The sequence below is a fragment of the Tyto alba genome, unplaced genomic scaffold (genome assembly GCF_018691265.1).
Source record: "Tyto alba isolate M040663 unplaced genomic scaffold, T.alba_DEE_v4.0 Super-Scaffold_38, whole genome shotgun sequence".
NCBI classification, from domain to species: Eukaryota; Metazoa; Chordata; class Aves; order Strigiformes; family Tytonidae; genus Tyto; species Tyto alba.
This window is the reverse complement of record NW_024881313.1, coordinates 843,871-866,739: the sequence shown is the minus strand read 5'-3', so window position 1 is coordinate 866,739 and position 22,869 is coordinate 843,871. Positions and strand designations below refer to the sequence as shown.

The 22,869-nt window shown below is 35.6% G+C and overlaps 1 protein-coding gene across 4 annotated transcripts in view; it reads right to left on the bottom strand.

The window, feature by feature from the left end:
* ZNF385D (zinc finger protein 385D) overlaps nucleotides 1-22,869 on the bottom strand; it is a 448,489-nt gene that overhangs the window by 70,355 nt on the left and 355,265 nt on the right. For all 4 annotated transcript variants that reach the window (XM_033008523.2, XM_033008524.2, XM_042801718.1 and 1 more), the window contains one exon: nucleotides 4,889-5,051. In XM_033008523.2, coding sequence (XP_032864414.1) covers nucleotides 4,889-5,051 — 163 coding nt within the window. The remainder of the gene's footprint in view (nucleotides 1-4,888; nucleotides 5,052-22,869) is intronic.

Here is a 22,869-nt window from a genome sequence, read left to right as displayed (position 1 = left end):
GTGGTGCCCAGCAACAGGAAGAGACACAAGAGGCACAAACTGAAATACAAGAGATTGGACTTAAATACAAGAAAAAACTTCTTCATGCTGAGAGTGGTCAAATACTAGAACAGGTTGCCCAGCAAGGCTATGAAGATATTCAAAACCCAACTGGAAAAGATACTGAGCAACCTGCTCTAGCTGACCCTGCTCTGACCTTCAGGGGTGATCTAGTCAATCTCCAGATGTCCCTTTTGAGGTCTGTTTGTAGAATCTCAAAATTTCTGTTATTCTGTGACATTTGTGGCTGCCACACACCAACATATCTTCCTGAATCTCTCCATTTCATGCCATCTTCCTTTCTTCCTCCTTCAAAGTTTACCCTCACTTGCTCCATCATTTCTGATTTCTTTCTCCTTCCTGCCTTCTCTTTTTTTTATGCCCAAGACCTTGCCAGGCTCTCTGCTCACTCCTACTCCACCTGCTCTCCATTTCAGAATTATCCCAGCTGGGCTGAAATTGTTATTTCAGGAACAAGTTTCATCTGCTGACAAGAATTATCTTATCACATCTTAGATAAAAAGACAAAGGAAAAACAAAAGGACTGGAAAGAGGTAGCTCAATTAAAATTTTCCAACAGAGAATTTTCATATGTGCCAGCGAAAGGAAAACAAGAGAATTTATGCTTTCTCCCATGCTGCTACCCACACATACGTTCAGTATCTGGAAAAAACCCTTCTCCTTTTCCTTCTAATCTATCCTTCAGTGTTCTGATTGCTCATGATACCTTTACAACTTGAACATATTTATGCTACTGCTCTTTTAAAACACTTGTCTGATACATTAACAGTGTCCGTCTCCTTAAGTTGTCTCTCATCTTATGTGTAAACTCTTTAGGACAGGTGCCAGTATTTTGTTCTCTGACAGCATAAGGGTCTCTTAGCTGTTAACACTGTACTAATGATAGATGATCTTGTCTGTGCCTTGCTCCAGATACACACTTTTTCTGCTCATTACGTTTTTCTGTTTTTAAGAGCTGTTCATTGTATTTATGTGCATAGGATTTAAGATACAGTGTATAACATTCAAAAGCAAGATTAAAGACTTTGCCACAGTGATGGCTCCTGCTGACATGTCAGTGTCCTGTCTCCCGCACAATTAGAAAGGTCTATTCTTTCTTGACTGATAAAAAATGATGTAACTGATGCTGAATTCTCTGTTGAATAAATAAATAAATAAAAATAGCCCAAATCTTCAAAACATAATTTGTGATAATGTGGTCATGGAGGGTCCTTTTAAACTTCAAATGACTTTAGAAAAGATCAGCATTTAGACATATGCAACAATAAGGATATCATTTTACATGGAAACAATCTTGGACACTCACACTAGATTCAAAAAACCTAAGTGTGGGACTTTACTGGATGGGACATATAGTTAGGATGATGGAACACAGTCTATCTAAATATAGTCTGAAAGTTTTTCCTAACGTATCTGTCCTTACAGCCAAAGTGAAGGTGTGAAGCATCTTTATGAGGAAAATATACTTTGGCACCAAAGAGGATCGTTATGTAAAGCTATCAAGGATGTTTAAACAACTCTATATCAGGGAACATGTGTGCATGTATGTTAATATATGGTGAAAATATGAATTTTTATTGTCACCCTTTGAACTGGAGAATCAAGAAACACAGAAATCTGGCTTGTATACTACCATGAAGTGGACTTGTATTTGGAATGGTCACACTTTTTGTTTTTCTGTCCCGAGTGACTACAGGTATCACATAATAAATGATAAATACAAATGAAAAAAGGAGGTTAAATAATAGAACCAGTAACAAAGTTCCCACACATTGAGAATGGCATTGTCCATTATGTATCTGCCAACATGATATTTCATTCATGATACTTCATTCCCCCAAAGATTTCCTAAATTTAAGTCTTCTAATAATTTTAGAAGTTTGTTTAAAGTGATAAAAAAAAAATAGTGACTTTCACAGAATGAGCAAAATGACCCCATATTTTATGTTTTCTCCTTAACACATAGTTTAACCACTAGGAATCATTTATGAACAGTTTCAAGGAGTTTGTTTACATTGTGGGTTGCAGAGTCCCCAATATTTATTGCAACAACACATGCTGGCACCACGTCTGACAAAATAGTTCCAGAATAAGCAACATTACAAATTGCTGCTTTAGCTCTTGAATCAGTTTGTATACCGTGTGGTCTTTCTCACAATTTTCATTGTGCAGCACTGCAGATTTCCTGATGACATTTTGTTTGCTGGAGCTGCAGAGGGTACACAGAACCACTGAACTGAAGTCCTAACCAATGTGCTGTGACTGACATGTAATTCACCACTTAACCATTGCTGTACATGATACAATAGCTGGCGATATGAACATGACCCTATCCTCAGTGTATTTGGGATCAGATATTAATCTTCAGCAGAGAGATTTCAAATACTGTAGAAAAAGCATTTGTTCCAAATGAATACAAGTGCAGGCACTTAGTAACAGAACTTAACTCTAGTTATGAAAGATTAATTAATTAATTATATTCAGTAGTACAAGTACTCCCTCAGAACTGCATATTACTAGTGGAATCTGCTACTTTTAAAGCAATCATTTACAAATGTGCAAACTCACACAGTGCAGTATATTCTGATGCTATTCTGGCTTTCAGAAATTATTTTGCCCTTAAAAGTTCTATCAAGCAAATATAAGATACAGAACATCTGGAAAGGAAAGAAAATCTGATTTATGAAAGTTTTAACTTGTCATGTTTAACAGAAAATTCCATCCTTTTGGCTACCCAAAATTTTATTTTTTTCACCCTTTATTTTTTCTCCTGCTAGGCATATATGCTTGATTCTACAAAGGATAATTTACATCAGGAATGCTATTCTACTGCCAGTCACATGAACGGTGACCTGTAATAACTGTATTTGCATTTGGGTGGAACTGGTCACCTTTCTTTGAATGCCACCAATTGAATAGGGCTTTTGCCAGCAGTTGAATATGGCTCTTGGTATTTTGTGAAATTGTCAGATTTTGGGCTGTTCGCCAATTAACATCAATATGTGTCTTTTAGAATGCCATTAAGGTCACTACTTCTAACATGGAATACATATACATACATATATGTACACACACTTTCTCTGAAATTAATCCAGGAAGCCACAATGTGTAAAGCTGAGGAGACTCCTGAATAGGCCATTGCTTTTCTGTGCAACTAGATTTCTGATGTTTTCTTACTTATGCTGATATAAAAAACTTATTTGTACTACTGACCTTGGATACAAAGACAGTTCATATATCTTGTCAGGGTTCTAATTCAAAGCCTGATGAAAAGACTCAGACAGGATTTAAGGCACCTTGGAAAATCCTTCAAACTTACACAGCACATGACAAAAGCTTTTGAATAATACATTTTGAAGTTTAAAAAGATCTCTTTTTCTTCATTTTTTTTTTTCCCAATCACTAGATCATATTTTGTAAACAATAAATCATGCTTTCCATATATCCCCCCTTTCTGTTCTGAACATGCCAACAGGTAAGAGCAGAAAAAAACTTTTAAAGGTATTTGTATGTTTAGAAACATATATTTTTGTCAATAACTTTTGACATTGTTCCTATTCTCCCATGCTTCATTTCTTCCATTATAGAAACAAAAGTACTCAGAATATTTTCTTTTTTATTTTTTTTTGTTACAAACATGAAAAAAATATGTAACAATTGTTTTTTTAAAGCAATCCCATTATAAATAGGATATAAATCTCCATAAAAACATATGCTGTCTATAATAAAGGGATATAACAAAGATATATGAGAAAGACACATAGAGGTATCTGTCCATAAAAAATATAGCAAAGGTGTATCTAAAGGAAAGTACTACACGTCCGCAAGGTACTTTTTTGTTATACTGTAATTGGTTAGTGCACATTCATTTTCAATGCTAAACTTACTGCAACAGAAGTGGTTCCAAATGAGCAGTTTTCAGCATCAATAGAAAGGTCTCTGTTGTTTCACAGCTTTAGTTTTTTTGCCATGGATGTTTTTGGCTTGTTTGGGAAGGGGGGTTGATTATGACTAAATATGCAAACTGTATCCCTTCACATAAATGAGCAGTCATATCTTGTAAGCTACTAGACTACCCTTCAGTGCAATTATAACCTTCCTTTGAAATTTCCAGTACAATAGGCAAATATTTAAAATGCAAGTTCAATCAAATCCTGTTGACTTTACCAAATACTCACATAGATTTTATTTGCAAAGCAGTACCTTTTACCCACACAATAATTTAAAAGATATTGGTTCAGTCTGAAGACTCACTTAAGCAGAATAATTGGCATCAATAGCACTTACCTGATTGTGTGGAATAGAGATTATACAGCTATTTCCCAGCTCAAAACCATGCAATAGCCATTTTAAAAAAATAATGCAATGTTTGAAATTTATGAAAATTAGGTTTTTACTGACAATGCTTTTGTAAGAGGCTTCTAGACACAAGTAGCACAATTTGCTACCTTGTTTGTGGTTAAAAGAAATATGCCATATGTAATTTATAGAGATACTGCATATAGACTAGGAGGTTTAGATCAGATGATGTGTAATAGTTTAGCCACTATAAAAATTAATCAAGTCATGAGTATTGCATTCTGTCCTAAAAGAATGACAAGCCTCTTTTCACTAAGAGAAATAGGTTACATGACTATCATATACTCTCATAAGCCTATTGAAAGGACTAAAAGAAATCAATATCACACAGAGAGATGGATCGAGCATGAATCAATGTGGTGAGCACATAACCAAACAGACATGGAATTAAACAAAGGAAAAAAACAAACAAACAAACAAACAAACAAACAAAAACAACAAACGAAACCAACAAAGATTGTTGCTTAACCTGTTTTGTCAGAGCTGGTATTGATGGTATTGGTAGTGATGGAGGTGAAGGTAGTCTTTGCGCTGTCCTTGGTAGTAACAGATTTCTGCTTATTTTTCATGGCTTCCAGTGCTTTGAGCTTCTTGGCATGTTTAGTGCCTTTGTAGTGGGCCGCAGCCTGGCTCTACAAAGGAGAACAAAATGAACCATGCAATCAGGCTCATTTCTAAACTGGCATTCTCTGTATTAGTACAAATACAGACTACCTTTCAATAACGGGTACCATTCATATTATCCAAGTAGTAACCAAACAGAAAATTGTATTTCGAATGATGCTTGGAAAACAATGGAAAAAATACTCAAGGAACTCCAATTCAATAAATACAGTGTATTACTGTATAACAGTATATTACTTTCAGACCAAAATAAGGTTGTTTTAGTCTATGATGCTACCATCAGTTTTTCTATAAATACTTTTTTTGCTTTTGCATAAGAAAAAAATTAATTCTCAGGCAATGGGGAGAAAGGCACTCTCCTTCCAGTAGTTTTGCACTTTTCCAGGTTCTATTTCAAACTAGAGATTTTGTCAAAGTTTCCTTCAAATAACAGTTTACTATTAACAGTGGTATCAGGAACTTCTCAGCAAAGACTGACAGTAAATAACAAACCAAAAAAACCCCGAGCCAAAATAAAAGCCCAAACAAAAGAAACCAAAACATAAGACACTCTCTTCAAAGCCCATCACCAAAGATTTAACTGAATGTGAGGCAGACATGAACCTAGCTGGCTTTCTTAAAAAAAAAAAAAAAAGGATTAATTTTGTCTACCTGCTACAAAAGGTAGTGTTTGAAATTCAAAGTCAGGAGCAGCAACCTTTCAAAAGAGAAATCTCTTACAAATCCTCTCAAATTCCCAAATATATTTTGGCTACTTAATATCATTAAGCTAAAATAGATTTGTATTATGTGTTACACTGGAAGTATCTTTATTATTCTAAGAGATAATACCAACTTTTCTTCATTTAATTTATGTTGCAAATATATTTTAATAATAGTATTTGAAATATAAGATTAAATCTTATGCAAAAAACACTCAAATTATTATGAATATTCAGATTATTTATTCTATAATTATTTACATGTTTAAAAGAAAGATGGTCTTTCAGTTAATAAGTTAACAACCTGAAAAATTCCTTATATTTTTATTGCTGAACTTCAGCCTTTTTTGAAAGCAACTGCCTTCTCACTTGAAAGATAAATTATTAAGACTCTAGTCAAAATTTAACTACTACAGAATTGTACAATAGAAAAGTAACTATGCTGGGCCAGTGCAAGGACCCACAAAGGTCAGTATTTTGTTTCTGGCATGAAACAATAGCAGATACTTAGAACATAAAAGAAAGGTACATGCTTTCTACTGTGGAATCAGAAGAAGGAAAAAACACATATGTAATTTAGTCGCTACAAACTCAAAGAATCAAAGGGATAAAATGACACAGTCACTTGACTCACTAAGCCATTTGTGTAGGTATAAGAATCCTTTATCTGACATCTGTTAGTCATTAGACCTTTACTGAATGTTATTTAATATGCTAATTTTGGACAAGAGAGGAAGTTCTAGTGAATATCACAATATTCTCTAGTGAATATCACAATATTCACTAGTATATTAATTAATCTCAAAATTTATGACTTTCAGCTTTCATGAAAAGTCATGATTCCTTCCAGATGACTGAGATATGAGATGTTCAAGGTAAGAAAAAAGTGAGAGATGTTGTCTAAACCAATAAATACATATATGTGTATGTGTATACATGTACTTATATACACACATGTATATGCTCATGTATATTGAGATGCATCATTCTGTTTGGTTGAAAAGCCAGTTTCTCTAGACCTAAAATAATGTAAATATTGTATTAGGTACCCTTATTGAAAGAACACTGGACAGTGAAGTTATTAATTAGAAACAACTTGAACAGAAACAGCACAATCATGCACCTTTTACAATTCTCAACACATAACATTGAGACATACTGTAAGCCAAATACAAACAGTCAAGAGATGTTAATTACTGTTAAACTGAAAGACCAGTGTCAAGTTACAATGAGGCATTGAAAATTACATTATACAGTGTATCCTCATGTCACTATCATGTCAACTATTTTTACAGTTTCTAGTCAAATTTAATTATCAGTCAGCTCCAGATTCTGACTGCACTTGTTTTCTCTAACTAATAGTATCATTCTTCAAATATCAGAAAGGCAGTTAGAACATGGTCCTTAATATTGAATTATGAATGTTGATATTACTTTGATACACAGCTCAACTTTCTTCACAGAATTGTTGGTGGAGCACTCCAGGTTTATGTCGCCTGCATCCATAATTCTCTTCCCTCCAAATTCTCACAGCTACAGCTCTACAAAACTCAACTCAAGTGGAGGGCTGGATGAGTAAGGAACATACAGTGAGGGCTATGTAGAAATTGATGACCTTTTCAGTGTTCTGATATATATGAATGAAATTGCTCCAAAGTAGAAACACATTGCTCAAATTCACAAATGTGTGCTACACAGAGCTGTCCATTACTCACTTCCCACAGAGTGCTGCCAGTTTACACAACCTCTACTTAAAGAAGATCTTTATGCCTTTTTTATTTCAAAGTTTAAATCTCCATCCTCTGTGGGGACATGAAGCCATATGAGCTTGTTTCAATATAACTGTAGCTGGCACATTAGTGGTAGTTATATGTGAGAGCAGGCAGATTGCTTCTAAACATTTAACCAGCTTCAAATTAGCTTATGCTGAACTTTTACAACAGAGCTGGAACCCTAAAAAAAAATAATAATAATAATAAAAAAATCTGTCATTATCTTTCCTTGCAAGACTAAGATGTAGAAAATGGAAAAATCTCCATAAATATCTTTTTCAGCACAGCAATATAAAATACGGTACTTCACTGAATCATTTCTTGCAGCCATAAGAGAACTAAAATAATCCTCACTGGTTAAATGGCATTTACTTGTAGCTTATAAAACTCATTACTTAAATGGTATTTACTTGTAGATTAAATACAAAAATAAGATAGGTCATAAAATGCAATTATTCCCAACTTTCATGCAGAATTAAGAAATACTGAGAGAAAGCAGAAGAGTGAAAGACAAGTTAGTCCTACTTGTTGGTGTCATCCATGATGTTTAACTGAGTGAAGAGACTGTACCCCTTCAGAGAAGGGGTCTCCTGGAACACTTCAGAGTTCAACAGTTGCAAAAACCAAGAAGATAATATATAGATGTTTATATATTACCTTACCAAGTTTTGCTAGAAGTTGTGCTCAGACAAGTTATGAGCAGAGGTTACAGGTGAAACCTTGCATCTAGAGAAGCTGATGAGAATCAAGGGAGGATTTCTCTTTCCAGGTTTTGTAAAGGTGTACCGACTTTTGTAATTGCTGTTCTTGATGGAAACCAGTCCCCTTTGAGAAACAGCTGTTTGATCTAAAATTAGATGTCCTCTCAAATAAAAGAGATTCAGGACAATCCTAAGGGAAAAATTCTCTATTACTACAGGATACTTTGCAATCATAGTCAATCAGCTATCCTAAAAACCCTCTAATATTAAATTATCTTTCTTTTTTTTTTTTTTTTTTCATTATTACAAAAGAACACATTAGAAGAATACATTAAGAAAGAGCTTACTTTCTTCTTTCATCATAGCTTCCATGTTTACTTCTCACATCATATTTTCCATGTTTGATACATGGAATTAACCTAGCACTATGAAGACAAGTCACTGTCAGCTAATGTGTGACCCAGTCAATGGTGAAGCATGAGAAATATGTCAAATATTGCTGGTGCAACATTACAGTGAACTTTAAGAAACTATATCCATTCTCGAAAAAAGCTATCAAAAAAGAGAGTAAAAGGTAGATTATTACTTCATATCTAAAGTTGAAAACTCAAGGATTCTTTATTAAATTTTGAGGGCTCTGATCCTGTAAATTACATGTAGACAAACTTTGATCTGTGGGAATTACTTCAAGGAAATGGCAAGATGTCTAAATAGCAAATCACTGTTCAAGGTTATTTGTATTGAAGTCCTGCCCATTTGAGGAGTACAAGTCAGTTCAAGCATCTCTTTTGCAAAACAAATAATTTCCTTTGGTTCCATGTATCTATCTTGAATAATTAAGGACATTTCTAATCCTTATATTTTGTAATCTTCCCAAATTCTTAGAATATAATAAATGTATTTTTCTATATAAACATTTATTGTGTGTGTATATATGTTATAAACACACAGACATATACATACAATAAAAGGATAAAAAAGTCTATATGCAGATGTGAGCAGTTAGAAATAACAGTCATAGTGTCACAACTCAGCTGTATTTTCTCTGCTTAAGTGCAATATTGTACCACAATTACCATAAGGACATTATATGACCAAGCAAATTGTAATGTGTAAAATGATGAGAAAGATGAAATATTTTAAACAATCCAGACAGTATTCTTTTACATTTACAGTCATCATATCTACATGGAAGTCTTTAAATTAAGTTTGTCTGCCTGACTAATGTATTTCAGTGAATCATATGGCTTCTCACTTATGTTCTTCAGGCATTGGTCCAACAAAAATATTGTGGTTAATTCTGTGCATTAAGACAAAAAAGGGTCAGCTCCTATTCTCAGAAAGTTTTCAACCTAGCAGTACTGCATCTTCTACCCTTTTTGTATCCCTTCTGGTCCACCTTATATTACCAATCTTCTTACAAATTGTTTTCCTGCCTCGGTCATTCCTTCTAGGCAATACTTTCATAATAAAAGTCAGCTCAAAGAATTTTTTTTTTTAAAGTGTAGTGAATATGTTCCACTGATTCTACCTCACAAAAATTCAGTCCAACTATCTTCCATTCTGTTTTTTTCATTTCACAATGCATTTTGAAAAATGTCCATTGTGGAGAGTGCTCTGTTCCATGCTGTCATCTGGCCAATTAGTAGCAAGGCTATAATCTGTCTGTACCCTTAGAAAGCCCCAAACAAGGGCTGAGTGTGCTGGGAAGTCCCTTTTGTCTATCTGAGATTTCAGTAGATCCTGTCATGCTTTTGTTTCTACCAGCTACTGGATGCTACTAGTAGCTCTGCTGTTATTCCCAGTACAATAGTAACCATTCTGGCTAATACTTCAGCAACTGATATCAGGATCTTCCAGAGTAAAAAGCTCTAAAACCAAAAAATTAGTTTCCTAGTTCAAACTAATATTGTCAGTGAGCTGGGCACACATGGAAAGCAATAATACACAACTGCATAAGTCAACAGGGCTTCTCTCCTTGGTGAAGTGAATGAAATTGTTTATGAGATGCCTATGCTACACATTGTCTTACAGTCTGAATACAGAATATTTTCCTAAAGTTGGGCTGTCGAAAAGTATTTTAAATATAATTTCACAGATGTTTTAAGCACACAAGAAAGTGATAAAAGTCAAAAGACCTTTATTTTTAGAAGAAGCTTAATTATTTTTTCAAATGACTCCAAAGCCTGGCCAGTCAGTGACAACAGTCCTGCTCAGGGAAGGTTGCAGTACGCAGCTGATGCATCTGTGTACTATCAGGTATGTGCTATTTACGTAACCTAAGCTGATCTCTGTGGAACTTCTCCAGTAAGTATACTAGAGTTGACAGAAATTCTAATAGCCTTGAGATGCTCAACAATTGGTTCTGCCTAGGGCAGGGCTTTTACTGTGAGCCACACCTAATAAAACAAGGATTGTACAGTCTTTTGCACTGAGATGTATTTACTCTATTAAGTAGGTAAGCTTTTATTTTAGGCTATTTTAAATTTTCAAAAATAATTTCTTACAAGGCCTACTGTTTTGTTTGCCCAGTGAGTACACATAGGAAATTCAGGACTATTCACAAGTCCTATGCTTACTTTCCAGAAAACAGAGGAACTCCATGGACTTCAGCAGAGCTTCAGAGACTCACAGTACAGGAGACAAACAAGCTAAGTACCTGTGAGAGCCTTTGCAGAATAGGAGATTAAGTGGAGACATATAATATAATTTTTAAAGGTGATGTCAACACAATGACATGCTTCATACTGAACATGAAGAGTCTCCTGATACATACAAACTCAATCTGCAGTCAATTATGGTGTAGATAAATGTTGTCTGTCGTCATTTCTTCCTTCTGCTAAGCTTACCTTTATCTTCTGAGTTGTGTCATTTCAATTTTTTGTGCACTCTATCATCAACACCACTCTGAAATACAGAGCTAGAGATCTAATTACATTATGCACTCAGATGTAACTGTTGCATAAAACACCAAGGATGTGTGCAGTATGACTTCTTTCAGCCCCCTAAACTATGACCGATCAATTTGCCCCTTTCCCTAGAGCCAAATACACAATAAGAGAGCAAGTACCAAAAAAGACCTTTCTGTAGAAAACATTTCTCCATTATTATGGCAGAAAAAAAAAAAATAAAAAAATGCCCCAGCATGTTAACTTCAAGGTATTTGATTTTATTTTTTCCATGGAAAGAAAAACTTTCTGTTCCCTCTTCTCTTTCAAAAAGCATTTATTCAATACACTCATGAATGTACCCTGTGACTCAAGGATCAGAGCAAATGGGTGCTTCCTGAGATCATTAGCTCCTTTGCCTTAACAAAGCTGCTCCATCCCACTCCCTCTGCTTGAGCTCCTTCTAGATCCATTTGCATAATGGTGAGAGACTGCACCTGGCGAGAGTCTGGATCACGTTGTGAGAGATTGGCATCAACCCCATTCTTATGGTAAAATCATCCATCCTATAGTAAAATCAAATATTTTCATTAGGGAATGGAAAAGCTATTTTATCTTGGTCAGAGGCAGAAGTTCAGAATTTCCAACTAAAGATTGCTTGTCCCATAACACAGTATCTTTGTAACCATGCGCCTGCTTGCACTGTAGGCTCCCACTGAGTGTGGCATTACCTGAAAATATCCAAGCAAGATACTAAGAACTCCCTGTATATAACACACTTCACATTGAATTCCAAGTAGACATACACAGTGTCAAAATATATATATTGAATGGAAGATAGCTCAAGCAATCAATCTCTTCCCATACCTGGCATTTTCCTTTTACAGACATCAGTACTTCTTGCAGCACAACAAAAGTTCATTGCTTGTTAAAAGTCAGTAAACAGACTATTTGCCTTAATATCTATTTTATCCTTTTTATTGTTAAGGCAGATCAGTTTCTACTCAGATTAACCAAGTGATAAATCTCAGACTAATTTTAGAATGAGATAGAAGGAAGTTAATCTATACACACTGCTACGTGCTACACATATGACAAAATAAACAATGTATTAACCCATCATAGTAAATATAACATATATACTTCCAGTTTTGAATTTGGAACTGACATATTTGGAACTGATTACTTAACCAAATGATATATGCCATTAGAATTTTGTAGAAATGTACCCCACCTTCCCTCCACTAGCAGTAGACACACTCACACATCTTTTATTCATTGTGTTAATTAACACCTTTTGAATAATAAGTCAATAATGGCAATCCTAAAGGTGGAATAACTGCTTTAAAGACAGTAACTTTCTGAATAGTGTTAAAAAATCAGTCGTTTCTGGTGTCATCTGAAAAGGAATGACAGTGGTGGATATGTAGCCAACACCATTTTGAATCTCAGTTTGTCACATTCCACAACAGCTAATGGGAATCAAGGGCGTACACATACACTTACCTGCCCAGAGCCTCAGTTCATTTAGAAACTTTACGCTGGCTAAGCATAAAACACTTGGTTCCCTCTGGGTCTAGCTTGTGAACTGATCACTAAAGAAACCTGAGTGGGTGGGATTAGCATAGCTTGTTTGAGTGTTTTCACCTGGTTTCCATTGCCAAGTAAACCATTATTGTCTGTTTACATTCATAATAGCAATCTCATTGAATTCTGTTTTATGTCTTTTTGACGGAATCAAAGCATCAGGGAAGAGTAGTGGTAAGTGACACACAAAGATACCACAAGAAATTTTACAAAAAGCAGAAAAGGTTAAAAAGTGCATATTTACATTCCTATTAATTCAGTACTATTTGAACTTTATATTTGAAATTACAAGCAAGTTAATACAACTTGTATGTACAAAACCACAAAAGAGAGTACATGGATATTTTTACTGTGCTCTTAAGCACAGTCTTAATACTTCATTGGAATTACCAGTTTTAATACTATAGTTAGAAATTTTCAGAATTTCAAGTTTGTCTTCAGAAAAATGTTGATTCAATTTTCTGATTCTTTTACTCAAATATACAGTTACAGAATTTTTTTTCATAAATTTTCAATTTATATTTCAATAGTTATTTTAAAATAAATCTTTCCTGTATCCTTTAAATCAGCTCCTACCCATGAGTAGAAATTCAAAACCCACAAATAAGAAACATAAATGCTCAAATTTCCCAATTTCAGCTCTGTTTTTTTTTGTGGACTTGGTTACAGTTAGGTGCTTCCCAGGTTAAATCTCCAGTCTTCTTGTAGAAGTCTGTAAGTATATGTAAACTACTATGTGAACTTTTCCACTGTGAAAAGTTTTCACAGCTGCACAAAGATTAATAATTTAAGGCTAGGACTAAAATGGAAGTGTTTACAGATTCTTTCATTCTCCTCATATTCCAAGAACAATCCAAGACTTCCAGGTGCAGAAATATCCAAGGAAAGGCAATGTGTTTTATTGGAATAAAAGAACTCTCAGCCCACTAGTTCCTGGCTTATTTAGACAAATTTTATATCTTTAAAATAGTCCTATGCCAGTAGCTTGCTTAAAAATCCCTACTGTGGGTTTACCCACAGGACTTCTCTCTTTGGGAGGAAATGCATGTTACATGAAAAAGAGAGAGGAAGAAACAAAGTAAAATGAATAAATGTTATTTCCTACTTAAAAAAAAAAATATATATATATATATTCAAAAGGAACAAAGGTTTGTGGGGCATAGGAAAGCTTGTAGATCAGTCAGTCTACAATACAATTATATTTATTCCATTAACATCATTTTGTTGCTTTTGCCTTGCTTTCAATCATTCTTGGGTTACTCTGTGAACACATTCAGATCCTCAGTGGAGTCCACAAGATGCCATGTATACCTACAAGTTTTGGCAGCACACAAGTTCTACCAACTGTTGTCAGGTCAGAGCTTTAGTACGCTGAATAACCTCCTTTAGATATACATAGTGCACACAGACCTGCTTGCGATGTAAATTACTTATAAATCAATTGTTTGTTCTTAAAGTAATACATAAATGTGTAGATAGATTAAGTCATTCCAGAAGTTGTGCAGACTGAAAAATGGGGTTTATTTACTAACACAAGTAGGTTGTTATACTGTCATCAATTCAGAACAGGCAACAATATCTTCCAGTACAAAGCTGACAGGTCAGCATCTTTCACTCCTTGAAGCTATCTGTTAGGATCTATGTAAGAAGCCACACTTAGGGATACAAATCAGTACACAAAACTTAATGAAAAAGTTCTGACATTACTTACTGTTTACACTGCAGTTATATTTTTTCTCCTTCCTACAGATCTTCGTTCCCTCTACCTCACATTACACTGAAATCTGAAAATCCATTTTTTTTCCATTGACTGAACCAAAATATTTACTGAGCTACAAGAAACCAGTTGCAATTCTACAAACCTTACTGGGTAAGAGTAGCCCCTCTGAAATCAGCAAGACATTTTATATGCTGCAGTGGTATAAGATAGCTGCCTAAGAGCTGATCTGTATTTCAGGTTCAGTCACATTGGCTTTTACGTTTCTCATCTCCTTTAGTCAAGCATATGTTATCAGGTTCAAAACTGGAACTGCTATATGAAATTGTATGGTGTGCAATACAAAAAAGGTCAAACTAAAAGAACCCTTTCTGATTGTAAAACCTAAGACATCATTTCATGTATTAGATTTGTTTGGACAGAGATTATTGAAAGAGTGAAATTTCAAAATGGTACTGAAATTTAATGCTGAGACTCCAAACTATTTGGAGCAGGCAAATTCCTTCATTCATGTTCACAATATTTATTAACATATTTATACATATTTACTGCTCTTTATTGTTTTTATGCTGTTCTTCCTTTTGTTATTGTTATGTGCTGATTCCCATCAATCTATCATAACTGTAACTCAAATGAAAAGAAAAAAACCCCAAACTTATCACATTTTAGCATTAAAATTAAATAGATTTGACATATGTAAATTAGCGCAATTAATTCAGTAACATTTAACAGTTTTCCGTCCATGTCCACCAAATTTTAGAATGCTCCTGAAGTGATAAAGAAACTCTTTTGTTTAATAAAAGAAGGTTAATTTAACCTTGCAGGCATGACCTTAATACCTGAAGAAATGCTGACTTAATTCACACAACACTTGTGTGAAATGAAAGACTTCTTTTTATTTCCTTTTTATAAAATTTTAGCCATGGACACTTGATGACATCACTAACCAAGAAGAGATTATACTATCAGAACTAATGAGGCATTAAAATACCTCAATGAATAATGAAGAATATTCAAGATTCTTCTTCCTTCTATCATCAAAAAATAATTATTTTAACAGTTGCCATTTCCACAAGCAGATGTAAAAAAGTATACTGTTCTTAAAGAACAGACTGAAGCCCCTTCCAAAGCTTTGTATTGAGATGCGAGTTCAGAACAAAGCCATGCTCTCTAGGCTTCTGAGGAAAAATAAAATGTCAGAGGAGGAACCATTGCATGTTTGCACATAGGATTTGGGCTGAAAAGGATCTCCTGAAAAAGTCTGCACATAAGGCATTCAAATACAGCAGGATGGTACCAAGCAGGGCTAAGGAAAAGCTAATGTCTCCTCTGGTCCCTACAAAATTACTTCTGGAAAACTGGTTTCTGTAAAAAGTTGTAGAGATTTCTGAATCCTCTTTGAATAAAATGAAAATAAGAATCTTTAACATCACCTCCAATGATGAACTGAAATTGTGAATAGCTCTCAGTTTACACCTATGACATCTCACTGCTGTGATGATTCTCAGTATGCCTCTATGCTTTGCATCACTCCAAACTTATGTGATCGAGGATATCCTATTGAAGGCTTCTAGCTAAATGAAGACAGAACTCTCACTAAGGAAATCTCCTAGTAGGTTTCTAAGTTGGTGTTGTATATTTGAGGTGTATGGACAGTTTGACACTGATTTGGGCACAATGAACTTCAGGATGCTTTCTGGAGTTCAAGTTTCACTAAGTACAGGTGAAGCAGCAATATAGGACAGCTATGCTTTTAATGTTTATATCCTTATGAGTCCTGAAACTGAATTAAAAAAAATGTATTTAATATATTATGCTTAACACTACTATTAAATTGAGTAAACCAGTAAGTGCTTTTTCCCTTGGGTATGTATTAACAATTTATTTTTTGCAGACAAGTGCACAAATATGATTAGCTTTTGCAAATTGCTCCTTATTCTGTTACTGGTAAGTAATTTTTATATTATTGCAGTGTACACAGATGCTATTTTCCACTACATATTCAGCAGTAATGAGCTAATTCGATGTGCTAAAAACAACAAAAGATCTTCAAGAATAAGCTATTTGCATCAATAGTCCAAGCTACATTGAAATCTATGTTGAAATCACCCATGATAGGGAGTTAGCAAATTTCTCTAGAAGCCCTGTTGCAAAAGAAGAACTTTCTTTAGTTCATTTATTCAAATCCTGAATGTATTCTGCTACCTTCCTAACATGAATATTATTGATCAACTTCTTGCATGTTGATTTGGAAGTTATTTTTTGAGCATAGCTAATATACTTCATTACTTTTCTTATAAAGAAATGACATTTTGGCAGGAGTTTTACAACTGTTTCAATAGTCACTTATATGAATTCATTATACAACAAAATCTAGAAACAATGAACCGTGCTGTTTTCATTGCCCTTTAGAAATTGCAAGGACCTCCTTGATGAGAGTAAAAAAGAAAAAGTTAGCAAGCATGTTAGGTTTAGACTATGTGGGTAAAATACAGGCACCACTTAAGTCAACAGAAATGTTGACATTTATTTCACCCTGGACTGACAATTGAAAGCAAGTGCAATGCTCCACCTGGACCCAGTGGAAAAAATTTAAAGATGGATGCACAACCTTTGACTGAGCCAACAAAACAAAATGTATAGCAACATAGAAACATATCAGTTGAGCAAAAAAAGCCATGCTTTCACCACAAAAATGTGTTATATGCACATATGGAATGCGCTACTTGTCTACCCTTACTATAGGACTTGTTTGGGTAACTCGGCATCATTTTGATTGGTGCTATGTATGCATATTTAGCTGCTACTGGTAAGTCATATATATATACCCTCTATGAAATATTGACAAAATGAAAATTGAGAACATCCAGAACAATTTCACTCAAATGGAGACAACTTGGTTGTTTCTCTGCTCTTTCTTTACTAGTTTCTTAACTTAAGCAGTAACTTAAGACTGCTAGAGACACCCACACAATTTGAGTGATCTGCACAGGAATATTTTCCTGTTTTTTTATATCACGGCAAACCTGTTTGTGAAAGGTAAGTGAATGTATATAGAGAGGCACACATACACATATACACACATAAATCTATATGTATATATACATGTATTTATTCCTCCAAGCTCAAGCTTGCTTCCACCCTCTGTAGACTTCCTCTTTGTTGGGAAGTTTCCTGACAAAGAAGAAGTCAGGTAGAAACACCAGGAGGCCTACATGGATCAACAAGGAGGCCCTAGACAAACTCAAACATAAAAGGAAGACCTCTGATGGAAGCAAGGATAGGTAGCCTGGGAGGAATACAGAGAAACTGTCCTAGCAGCCAGGGATCAGGTTAGGAAGGCCAAAGCCCACTCCACCTGGAGTGCTGTGTCCAGCTCTGGGGTCCCCAGCATAAGAACGACATGGACCTGTTTGAGTGAGTACAGATGAGGGCCACGAAGATGCTGGGGGGGCTGGAGCACCTCCCTTATGAGGACAGGCTGAGAGAGTTGGGGTTGTTCAGCCTGGAGAAGAGAAGGCTCCAGTACTTAAGAGGGCCTACAGGAAAGGTGGAGAGGAACTCGTTATCAGGGGGTGTAGTTATAACACAAGGGGTAACTGTTTTAAACTGAAAGAGGGTAGATTTAGATTAGGTGTAAGGCAGAAATTGTTCCCTGTGCGGGGGGTGAGGCGCTGGCCCAGGGTGCCCAGAGCAGCTGTGGCTGCCCCCTCCCTGGAAGGGTTCCAGGCCAGGTTGGACGGGGCTGGGAGCCCCCTGGGCTGGGGGAAGGGGGCCCTGCCCGGGGCAGGGGGGGTGGGACTAGATGACCTTTAAGGTCCCTTCCAACCTAAACCATTCTATGATTCTACAATTATATGTATCTATGTGGCTACACACACCACAGGCAACCTGCCATCTCACTAGAATTATTATATTAGATGGAAAGGTTTCTGGTGTTGAGTACACTTGATATATATATATATCCAGCAGTCATCCAGCTATAAAGCCAACAAAGACTCACATTTTTGTCAGAGAGTTATAATCCATTTTCCTGCTTTTTTTACGGAGTTGCAAATAATCTGTGCAACAGTTTATGGACAGATATAAAGCCACAGCATATATCAGAAACACTACATAATGATATCTAGGGAATAAAACATCAGAAGGTGGCAGATAACCTTTAGAACTCTCAGGCTTGACTGAATCTGTGTGACTATGTTTCCATTTTAGAATAATTTCCTGTTTTTGATCCTGGAGACAAATTACATCCAAGTCCATCCCATAATAAAATTACAATGAAAATGTAAGAAAAATAAATAGAATAACTCAATTTAGCTCCCAAATACAGTGCTTTACATTTAAATCATCTCAAGAATGACAGTTATTTAACATGAATGAATCTTAGACCAAAAAACGGAGAAACCTACCTTAAAAGAACATGAAGGGAGCAAGTTCAAACAATGGATATGGAAGGGTAAATAGCAGACAGCAAACACTGTGATTGTAAAAGCAAGCACTTGAAAGTGTAGGTTGATATGATATATCCGATTATGATAAATATTGCCAGTGAGTCATGTAAGCCTGCCTGAGACAAATTAACTTGCCTGAGACAAGTTAAGTTTCCCAGGTCATCTTCCTGGCTTTCAGAATTCAGGGTGGCCCTAATGGCTGGAACCATGTCACGCCTGTGCTTGTACATGCCATTCTCCTCAGAGCCTTGTGAGGCCTCGACTCTCAGCTCTGGCTGAAGTGTCCCTGTGTGCTACCTACTCCACCAGCCAAATCATAAACTGCAGAAATCATCACCACTTAATGATGCACACATTTACTAAGTAATAAGAATTTTGAACTGTACAGCATTGTGACTGTATCCCAAAGAAGGGGTAAAAGTAGGATCTCAGGTACTATCTGGAGTCCTATTGATGGCATTGAAATATGAGAAATCACACTCTCCAAACAAGATCCTAAAGGCTCTCACAGGACAGATGCACGAATTTCATGTGCAGTGTGTACCATCTGACAGCTTGCAGTACTCTTGCCATTTACAGAGGAATACAACAACTAGGTGAAGCTCAGGACAACTGGCTTTAGTAGACTGAGTCCTACCATGTCCAGGTATGATTTAACTTCTAATTTTTTCCAGTACTTTATCTTTATAGAGGGCTGAGGCTTTAATTCAGTGCTTCTTCAGTTTTACCTTACAGATAGTTTCAGCCTCAATGTTCTTACCCTTCAGTTTCCTAAAAAATACATTTTATTGCATTCCAAATACAAACCAGTTATTACTTCCAACTGAGAGTTTTAAGATGTATTAGCACCTTCAGGCTTACACACGGTAAATCTACCAGGTTTCTTCAGGCAGACAACTGGCCAGGAATATAATTGGGAGCTTTCAGGCTAAGCCAAAGGGTTTACTAGTCCAAATATGGCAGGAAGACAAGCAATTGTCTGCTACTGATGCATTAAATCTATATCCAAACCATTTATTCAGACATGTGCAAACATGCCTTTCAGTTAGTTAAATATAAGTCTATGACTTCTTCAGGTTCAGGAATATGAGTCTGAACCCCTCTGATGTTTGAAAGGAGAGAGCCCCTACCTTCTTGACTTGATCAGACAGACCACATCATAGGCCCTGGTGGTCTTTTGACCACATAGCTTATTGCCACACTAGCCAGCAACAGAATTTATTGTCTATGTGAATCTTTGCTCCACATGCCTATACAGTCTCCTCTCCTCCTCCTCATTTAAACCACTCCATGTCTAAAAGGGGTGGGAGTCCACTACAGTTCATTAAACAAACAGAAATTAAAGATAACCTTGTCACAGAAAATTGGCAGCTTTAATAAGTAGACCTGAATATGTGATTATTTACAGTGCAAAAATTTCAGAAAATTACTTGAGATTTGATGTTAATGATAAAATCATCATCCTGTTGATTTCTCTTTTGTGATGCTGATAAAAGAGAATTATGAGAATTATGCTTCTCCCCAGCCAAAGGGCCTTAAGGGCCAACCCATCACTTATCAGTTTGAAAATGCACCTTTGCACACACCAGAACAGCTTGCAATGAAATACTAAAGTCCCCTGCCTTGTTCTAAATGCAATTCATGCTTCTATAAACAGCATACTGAAACACAGTGTTAGCCTCTCAGCCAGCAAAATCCTGGTTTCTTAGCTACAGTTCAAATCCATCAGTCTATTATGAATAAAAGTGCTCAATTAAAAATGCATATTTAGTATTGGTGGAACCTCTTTTTATAGTAAAAAGGAGTCATGCCTGCAAAACACACAGATTCTTGTGACTGCAACAACGATTTCAAGACTTGAATTAAAATTCATAGTCCAGTTACTGTAAGTGGCTGTACGTCCTCACTGTGAATCAATTTCTTACTACTCTGTTACCTGTTTCATTTCAGGAGCAGTCATAACATTTCACCAAGCTGATATCATGCAGACATTGGTGGGGGTGGAGGGCAGCACATTGAGGGGAAAAGTAGAAAAATATTTTTAACCTTATTTTTCCCATTGAGTCAATGCAGAAATCAGCATCTTTTGGATACAAATAGTTTTAGATATAACATGAAATCTCTGTTATTTTAAAAAATCCAGATTTAAAGCAGCTGCCCATTTAAACTATTCTATGACTACTTCTGTCATTATTCCTTACCATAAATACCAGAAAAGAGCTAACTGATAGACTTCATCCATCTTAACTTTTATATAGGCTTAAGTAGTGAGACGGGGAAAAAAAATACATTAAGTCTGACTTCAGAGAATATCTGAATCCTAAGTAACCCCATCTGGAGAATGTCTGAATGACAAATCTCCTGCCAGTTGAAAAACAAGACTTGCACACCTTGGAAGACTTGCAAGGCCAGACTAATGTATTTCAGCATTCTGTCTTCAAGCCTTTCTACTCTCTGGACTTGGACACACTGTCTTTGGGATGACTTCACCTTTGCTTTCAATCAATATCTTTATGATCATTCAGCATGAATAGCTCCTGGATGGCTCTAATTTTTCCCCTACTGTTTACTCTTCCACCTGGAATTTTCCACTTCTTAAATCACCTCTTTTCTGTCACTATATCCCAAATGTTGATCACGAATTATGACAGACTCAGGGTCTCCTTTCTTCCCACATGTTGATTTCCTACCCTGCATCATCACACCTGTTATTAATTATTGTTTCATTTTTTACAGGCTTGACTTCAACTGTTCTAACATATTATCTAATAAGTTGAATCATATTCCTACTGATTGTCAAACTCTCCCTCTTTCAAGAAAACTTAAAAATGGGTTTCAGAAAGTATTTTTCCATTAATTCATTTGTTGAACCCCTGCTGCTCTCCATAACTTATATCCTTGTTTCATTTCTGGTTTATTAGAAAATGAGCTCTTTAGAGAAAAGATCTCATCTTACACATCTGTAAAGCACTGTATATTGCACAGATACTTAGCTGTAGGGTCCTTATATAAATGAGCCATAGTATTATCCAGGTTCTAAGTAAATTAACTATTAAACAGTATCTCTACTATTTTTAAGATCATTATTGCAGAATAATTAAAACCATACCAATAACATGTTTCCTGAGGAAGGATTTCCAGTGTATCTTGTAATTAATGGTTGTTTGCCTATATCAATGGACACTCAGCAAGAAACATGACAAAAATGCTGACACCATTTTCTCTTGGGACCTTACCTTTGGTTCTGACTGAAGTAGTGTGGACAAATATCTGCAACTAAGCTGACATCCACATCTGAATTCATCCTCAAAATTGTTGCAAGTGATATAAAAAACAGTTAATAAGAGTCATCAGAGGAATTGCCTAATTTTTCTTAGTGCTAACGTCTTGAAAAGATTGATTTGCCCTCAATTAATTTCACTCATTTTCTATGGGATTTGGAGAGAGAATAAACCAATACAGAACTTGCTTTCATAGTTTAGGCAATATCCTTTTCAACAAGGAGTTTTGCTTTTAATAATTAGTCTGCCAGTGCTGGAAATCTAAAGACTGTGCAGCACGTGTAAAATTCACATGAAATTCAGCTTTCCACCACAAGAAACTATGCTTCTTTTCTACCTCTAACCAGCAGACATGGTCACACACAGCAGTGAAAACTCTGCATTGGTTTTCTCTCATGATGGGAGTCAAAGAAATCACCTTTCTCATCTTATTAGCCTAGACAATGTTGTAACAAACTTCTCTCAAGTGTGAAAAGCACATCTTCCACTCCATAGGAATACCTTTTCCTTTACAGTTCCTTCTATTAGCGCAGAACATGTTTAATAACAAATTAGATCCTTCTTGGAAGGATGACAGAACTTGTGCCTTGGGTTGAAACATGCCTTAACTACTGAATCCCTCCTTGGGCTAATGCAATCAACTCTATGAGACAGAAATGACAAACTGGTGACCATTAATAAAACCCACTCTATTTTAGCCAAGGTTCTGTACCAGAACCCTTCTTTTG